This window comes from Grammomys surdaster, unplaced genomic scaffold, assembly GCF_004785775.1.
Source record: "Grammomys surdaster isolate TR1022 unplaced genomic scaffold, NIH_TR_1.0 208, whole genome shotgun sequence".
In the NCBI taxonomy this organism is placed as follows: Eukaryota; Metazoa; Chordata; class Mammalia; order Rodentia; family Muridae; genus Grammomys; species Grammomys surdaster.
The window spans coordinates 7867109-7875600 of NW_021604653.1; the positions used below are offsets into that span (position 1 = coordinate 7867109).

Sequence of the window (8492 nt, forward strand, 5' to 3'; positions counted from 1 at the left end):
CACACAACTCTCACACACACACAACTCACACACACAACTCTCACACATAACTCTTACACACACAACTCTCACACACACAACTCTCTCTCACACACTCAACTCTCTCTCACACAACTGTCACACACAACTCTATCTCTCTCACACACACACACACAACTCTCTCATACATACATCTCTCTCACACACACATACACACACATCTCTCTCACACACAAATCTCTCTCATACACACAACACACACACACAGCGATTCTCAATGTGTATCCATTGCCCACAGTGCAGCTCCACTGGTTTGTCCCTCAAGTCCACAATGACCTGCCTCCCTCTCTAGCCACACAGGTACCATCTCCATTGTGTTCCCTGCCTCGCTCAGATGGACCACTGGTGACCTAATAGGTTGTCATCTTGCCAGAGCATTCCCCTGCACTGTCCTCCCTGCCTGGGTGCCGCCTGACCTCTTTGAATGCCTGGGAGGCCGCATCTGCCCTTGCTCATCACCACATGCCCTGTACTAGACTACTGTCTTTGCTTTAGAGAGTCAGCCAAGTTTAATGAGATGATACATTTGGATCGAACCTTTTGGAACTTAGTGAGATGAAGGCTAAGACATATCTTTGTTAGTTACTTTTCTTGGTCCTATAACAAAACATACGGCAAAAGCAACCTAAGGAAGGAAGGCATGATGTCAAGAGCTTTAGTCAGCTGGCCACATGGCATCCACAGTCAGGAAGCCTGGAGCAAGGGATGCTGGGCTCAGCTCACTGTCTCCTTTGTACTCAGTCTGCGACCTCAGCCTACGGGACAATGCTGCTCACAGTTAGGGTGGGTCTTCCCACTTCAATTCATCCAGTTTTTAAAAATCCTCAGAAACATTCCCAGAGGTCTGCTTCTAGATGAATCTCGATGCTGTCAAGTTAACAGTAGATATTAGCTCTCACAGCTAACACTGTCTTTCTGCATTCTGACCCTGTACCAACTTTCATCACAGGATATAATTCCTGGAATCATGAACTGGAAGAAATTCCAGCCCCTGGTGTTCTCCTCCATGTCTGATGCCTCTAGGGCAGAAACGACTCAGAGGTAAGCTGGGAACTGATGGCCTCCTGGGGTTATGTTAGCACTGTAGCTTACAGAGGCTGGGAGACCCCGGAATCAAAGGTCACAGTGACAAACCACACTTTCAATTCATGCTTTCAAACCATGGCGGGGGGGGGGAGGGGGCTTGCCTACCATGGAGATACGATGATAGATAACTGATTTTCATATTTTGAATTTATCTTAATCAAGATATGCCTTTTAAAAGTAACGTAATGCTGGCTAATTGGTGGCACAGATAGAGAATTAACTGATCATATAATTCAGCTGAAATACTCATGTTTTTTTCTTTATGGTTCATGGAGTGAGTGAGTCTCTCTCTCTCTCCCCCCTCCGTGTGTGTGTGTATTCAGGCACACATGCCCATGTGTGCACATGCTTATGGGGGGGCAAAGGCAATCTTGGGTGTCCTCGTCATAAACTGCAACTTTTTGTTTATTTTTAAATGTATGTATTTACTTATTTATTTTGGTATAAGGTCTTTTATTAGTAACTGGAGCTAGCTAATTCTGCTAGGGTAGCCAGCCATGTTACCAATGGAGCCGCCTATAATTCTGCTAGGGTAGCCAGCCATGTTACCAATGGAGCCGCCTGTCTTTGCCTCCTCCACTGTGGGATAACAGGTGTTCCTCACCAAACCCAGCTTTTTAAAAGTATGTTCAGAGGCTAGAAATCAAGTTCTTGGGATCAAATTCAGGTCTGCAAGCTTGCACGGCAAACACTTTATTGAGTCATTTCCTGGGCCCTTTGAGCAGTTATTTTCCTCTTTGTGAGACAGGGGCTATGATGAGAACTCCACTGCAATGTTGCAATTGGCTATATGAAGAAGTATCTAGGATCTGACTGATGCTTGCTTTTGAGAATTGCGGTTTCCCGAGCTCTCAAAATGGTGCAATCATTCTCTTACCACTAGATGGCAGCATCAGTCCCCCAAAACCAACTCATTTTACAGGAACACTGAATGAATCAAACTGACCCATTGTTCTAGTTTCATTTCTGTTGCGGTGGTAAAATACCCTGACACAAAGCAGTTTAGGGAAGAAATGGTTTGTTTGGCTTGCAATTCCAAGTTACATCTTGTTACTGCAGGAAGGTCAAGGCAGAAACTTCAAGCACCATCACATCCACAGCCAAGAGCAGGCAGGACAGAATCCTTGCTCTTTCAGGATATGCTGCCTAAGGCATGGTGCCACTCACAGTGGGCTGAGTCTTCCTAGATCAATTAACAATCAAGAACTCCTTCCATATACACACAGGCATGCTCACAGACAAGCCTGATACAGATAGACCCATATGGTAGCTGGTGCATAACTTAGTAGTAAAATTCTTGTCTCGCATCCTTACCCCTACAGTGGGGGAAAAAAAGTTGACACACGTAATCAGCAAGCTAGATTTCCCCTGGGTCTGGGGTTGTGTCTGGACTGCAGTGCACCCAAGATTAACATACATGGATTCCAAGTATTAAAAACTAGCCAATTCATTTTTCCAAAGCAATGTCCTTGGCAACATCTCCCAAAGCTGTTGTTTTAGTGGGAAGTCAGGAGGAGGCTGTCATGGCCTGGAATAGCCATGCATTAAACATGAGTCATATCAATGAAAAGCTTTCTGCCATGACTTTTTGCCTTCTGCTTCTGTGCCCGGGTGCTCTGTTGGGTCAGTTTGTTCCTGCCATTGCATAATAGCTCAAAACTCAGGAACAGAGCCCAGGCAGGGGTGCAGCTCAGCTGGCAGGAAGTATGTGACAGCCGTAGGCTCCACCCCCAGCATTGTAGAAACTGGACAAGGTGGCACACATCTGTAACCACAGCACAGAGAGGTGGAAGCAGGAGAGTCAAGAGTTCAAAGTCATCCTCAGCTACACAGTGAGTTCAAGGCCAGCCTGGGCTACATGAGATTCTTCTGCCTCAAAAGGAAAAAAATCTTTATTTTTCTATCATGTGTTTATACTGGTTGTTGGATTGACGGTCACGCTGTTGTTTCTAGATGCAGTTATAAATAATAATGGTAATTCTTTTTCTAAATTCTGTATTAATCCATCCAGGTGCTATAACAAAGTACTGTAGTCTCCACAGGTTAAAAACAACATATATCTCTCCTAAGTCAGGCACCGGGCAGGTTTTGTGTCTAGTGAGGGCTTACTTCCTGGTTCCCAGACAGGGCCTTCTTTTCTATTTTTACTTATTTCTGTGCATGTGTGAGTGGTATGGGTACACTCAGGCCATATCACACATGTGGTGGACAGATGACAGCTTTGAGGGGGTCTGTCCTCTCTTCTCACCATATAGGAGTCCCAGGAATTAAACTCATGCGGTCAGGTTTGGTGACAGGAGCCATCTTGCTGGCCCGGAAGCCTTGTTTGTGACCTCCCACAGACGAAAGAGTGAGGCTCTCCAGGGTTTCTTTTCTAAAGGCTCTAACCTAGCTGTGAGACTGGGCTCTAACGAACCAATCGCCTCCCAGTACTTCTGTCTCCACACATTAACACATTAGGAGTGGGTATCAGGGACACAGGGGTTAGAAGGGGAGACCTTTAGGCTCCAGTAAGTTCTGCAAGTCTATTCATGAGCTTTCAACTTCAAAGCCATTTTGCCTGAATAAATGACCTTCAATTACGGAGTCACCCTTGGAGTCTTTTAAACCTGAGATTTATCTGTGTGTTGTTAAATCACACAGCATGGCCATTAAGCATTTATTTACTCCAAATCACTTTTGAATATTTTTACTTTTTTTTTTATTTTAATCTTGGAGGGGAAGGAGCAAGTCACAGTGATGTGGAGGTCAGAGGGAAGTTTCTAGAAGGCAGTCCTGGGCTCTCCAGCCTCTGGGTCATGGCCCTCTAGGCAGTGTCAGGGGTGTCTAAAGCTGGACCAGTTAGTTATTGGCTGGCCTCTCCCACAATTTCTGTACCACGTTTACCCCAGCACACCTTGTGGGCATGACAAATTGTAGGTCAAAATTTTTGTGGCTGGGTTGGTGTCCCAGTCCCTCCACTGGAAGTCTTGCCTGGCTACAGGAGATGGCTTGTTCAGGCTCCATATCTCCCATTGCTAAGAGTCTTAGCTAGGGTCACCGTCATAGATTCCTGGGGGTTTCTGTTGCCCTAGGATTCTAGCTCGTTCCAGAGATGACCCCCCATTACAGTCATATCTCCTAGTACTCCCTCCCTCCATCCCCCCAAACCTGATCCGTTCTGTTCTCATCCCATCCGCACCCCTGCCCACTCCCCCCATCCACCTACAATATATCTCCATCTCTCTCCCTCCCTCCCTTCCTCCTCCTTCCTCCCTCTGTCCCTCATTCCTCCTTCCCCTGCTCTGTCCCTACATTCCTCCCCCAATCTTCTCCCTCCCCTCCTCTCTCACCTCCCTCCACCCTCCCCCGGTTTTTCTTACTTTTTAAAAAAAGGTTTGTTTGATTTTTATTTTAAATATGTGCTTGTTCTTGTGGGGGAATGTGCCTGTGGCATCCAGAAGAGGGCGCCAGATCCCCTGGAGCTGGAGTTAGAGGTACCAGTCATCATCGGTACTGGGAACTGAACTCAGGTCCTCTGGCAGAGCAGAAAGGACTCCTAAGCACTAACAATCCTGTCCATCCTTCTTTTTATCTCTTCCCCTGTATTGTCACTATGGAACTAACTGTTTCTGTTTCTTAATTCCACTTTCTTGCTGATTTAATGATATTTTCTCAATATATAGAGCATCCTTGTGTTTCCCAAACAAAGAACTACACAAAAAGTTCTTTTAAAAAGAATTCTCCTTATCTCAACTATTTTAATGCCCTCGATACTTTTAAAATAATAAGTTATATCTCTAGAGGCAAAGTGTTTGTCATGTAAGCATCAGGACAAGAGTTTGGATCCCCAGCATCCATGAAAGTGCTGGACAAGATGGGGCTGTGCCTATAAGCCCAGCACTCGGGAGGCAGAGACAAGGGAGCCTCAGTGTAAACTGGCTAGCTAGGCCAGCCAGCTCAGTGTGACCTGGGTTCAATGAAAGACCCTGTCTGGATGTATAAGGTAGACAGTCCTCTGGGCTGCACTGGCACATGCATGCAATCTACACCCTCAGGTGCATACACATGCAAACATGCACACACATATCCACACACTACTTCCACACACTACGTTATATATATAAATTCTGGGGGCTAAGGATGTAGCTCAGTTAGTAAGATATTTGCCTAACATGCACAAAGTCCCGGGTACCATCCCCAACAAAGCATAAGCACAGGCATAGCAATGTCCCATATGTAAACCCAGCACTTGGGAGGTAGAAGCAGAAAGGTCAGAAGTTCAAGGCCATCCTCAGCTAAGTGTGAGTGAATTTAATCCTTATGTGGCATACTCGAGACTCTGTGTCAAAACAAACAAACAAACAAACACAGCAAACCACACAGGGGCCAGCGTGAGTGCTGATGCATGGTGGTCCTCATTGCTTGTGTCTTCCTCCACAGAAGTGACTGGTACAGCCCCATGATGCTTCCCATAGATGTTCCCACCCCACTGGAGGACTTACCAGAAGAAGACAGATTGGAAACTACTGAGCGGTATTTTTCTGATTTTCTTCTTGGGGCTTTTGGTATGTAAGCTCTTGTTTTCCTCATGAGGCACTCTGAGGGATTGTGGAAGAGTGCACAACACCCAAGTGTCTACACAAAAGGAGCAGGCAAGGCTGATGCCCAGTTGTACCACCAGGAGATGAGGCAGATGCTTCCCTCACGGTGCTGAATAGACTATCCCGGATGTCTCAGACGTGAGGAGTGGGGAAGGCAGCTCAGGCAGTAATGTGCTTGACACACAAATATGAAGACCAACTTCAGATCCTCAGCACACATACAAAAATCCAGACTTGTGGTTGGAGAGATGGCTCAGCCATTCAGAGCACTGACTGCCATTGCAAAGGCTGTCATGTCCCAATGGCAGTGCACAACTCCCTGTAACTTCAGAGTGGGGGATCCAGCACCACCTTCTAGCCTCTGTGGGCACCAGGCACACACATGGCACGTACCATGCATGTAAGCAAACACTCATAACTGGAAGAAAAGAAAAAAAAATCTAACCATGGTGGTGCACATCTGTAACCCCAGCGTTGAAGCTGAGGTCATGGAGACGAGCAGATCCTTGGCGTTTACAGGCTAGTCAGTCTGGCTGAGTCAGGACACTCCAGGTTCAGTGAGAGAGAAAAGGTAGACAGCACTAAAGGAAGACACTGACACTGACCTCAAGATTTTCTGTGCATTCGCATGGACACACGTACAACATGGACACATATACCACACACACACAAATACACACTCATACATTCACAGACACTCATATATTCACACACACTCACATACACACAAGAACTATAAACTAGAAGCAAGGCATTTGCATTTCCTTTTACAAATCAGAATCCAACAGCTAGAGAACGTGTATCCTTAGATCCAGCTAGAAACTCCACAGCAGAAGTGAGAGCAGAAGCTATGAGCCAAGCATTTGCTGTACCGTGAGCCCCTTGGTGTGACACCCAAACACCTCAGGCATGTGTGCTGGCTATGCCACCTGTCACTGCCCTCTCTACACATGCTTCTTCTTTGTGGTCACCTCTCTCTCTCTCTCTCTCTCTCTCTCTCTCTCTCTCTCTCTCTCTCTGTCTCTCTCTCTGTCTCTGTCTTTCTCTGTCTCTGTCTCTCTGTCTCTCTCTCTTTCTCTCTCCCTCCCCCCCTTTGTGTGTGTGTGTGTGTGTGTGTGTGTGTTTGCACATGCATGTGGAGACCTGAGGCCAATCTTTGATGTTTTTCTAGGTATGTTTGTTCTTGTTTGAGACAGGATCTTTCAGCTTACTAACAGGGCCAGGCTGTTTGGCCCCTGAGCCGGGAACATCCCGTCTCTGCCTCCCCAGTGCTCCGTCATGAGCATGCATTACTACACCCTGAGCAGGTCCCCAGGCTTATTCGACAAGCGCTTTATCAATGCGCCATCTCCACAGCCCTCGTTTTTTATTCTTAATCAACCCAAACTTTCCTGTTCTAAATTATACCGTAAGTTACGATGAAGCAACCACCGATAAGCATTCATCAGCGTGGTAGACCAGGATCCACGCCAGCCTGCTTGCTGGGCACAGGAAATGGTCTGTCCTTGCCAGGCGCAGTGTCTCTTACCCAGTACGTACTCAAAAATAATTACTTGTAACAAGCTCTATTTCTTTCTGCTATCAACACATACTACATTGATAGTTTTAGCACATTTCCATGCAAAATAATCAATTAGTGAGGTGCTAAATAACGGAGGCATATAGCCAATTCCTCTGACACCTGCCCACGTGCTCTGGGAGTTGGCACTACTTGGGCATGCTTGCTTGAAGCAAGATCTACAGAGGAAGATCTACGTCTACCCAAAGCACAGTACAAGGCCCTTTCTCTATTATTTTTTGAATACATGTGTGTGAGTGCATGTGTGTATGTGTGCATGTGTGTATGTGTGCATGTCTGTGTATATGTACATATGTGCGTGTGTGCACATGCAGTGTGTTTGTGTGTATGTGAGTGTGTATATGTGTGCATGTGGATGTGCATGTGTGCATATGTGTGTGCATGCATATGTGTGTGTGTGTGTACTCACACTTGCCCCAAGTTCTCATGAAGTGATCAGAAGACAACTTGCAGGAGCCACTTCTCTCCTTCCACCATGTATGTCCCCGGGATGAAACTCAGATCTCCAGGATACATGGTGAGCGCCTTACCTGCTGAGCTATTTCTCTAGCCTATTCAGGAGACTCTTTCTTGGGAGTGCTGCAGACATGATGGAATAGTCCCTATTTGCTTCAGACTGAGAAAGAGTCCTAACTTGCCCTGCCCATTTAAGGAGACAGCAGATGCAAGCAGAACCAGCCCTTCCTCCCCCCATCACTGTTGTGACTCAGTTTCCTTCACATTTGAAATGGGTACCTCCGGCATGGAAGAAGAGTATCAGGATTAAGGAGGGAGCTAGTTATCAGAGTATAGCATTTCCCAAGCACTAAACGTGCATGAAGCAGTGCTTGGCAAGCAGTACCATTTCGGGCCCACAGTGAGGTCTTACTGTTAATTATGTTCCTCCTCGGAGATGAGGAAGCTGCTAACAGGAGCTAATCTTTACAGAATCAGCAGTGTGATAAATGCTCACTCTCAACTATATGGCACTACAACAGCTTCCTGCAGGTTTGAAGGATAGTATGTTCACACCTCAGGGATGTACATGAGTGCATAGTTATATGTGTTCATGTGTATGTAGGCATGCGATACACATGAGTGCATAGGTACATGTCTCCATGTGCGTGTAGGCATGCAATGCACATGAGTGCATAGGTGCATGTGTCCATGTGCATGTAGGCATGCAAGGCACATGAGTGCATAGGTACATGTGTCCATGTGTGTGT

The 8492-nt window shown here is 46.3% G+C and overlaps 1 protein-coding gene across 1 annotated transcript in view; it reads left to right on the top strand.

The window, feature by feature from the left end:
• The window catches only part of Cfap221 (cilia and flagella associated protein 221), a 73708-nt gene that overhangs the window by 60142 nt on the left and 5074 nt on the right, over positions 1-8492 (top strand). Inside the window, exons 16-17 of the mRNA XM_028771522.1 lie at positions 989-1080; positions 5548-5640. Coding sequence (XP_028627355.1) covers positions 989-1080; positions 5548-5640 — 185 coding nt within the window. The remainder of the gene's footprint in view (positions 1-988; positions 1081-5547; positions 5641-8492) is intronic.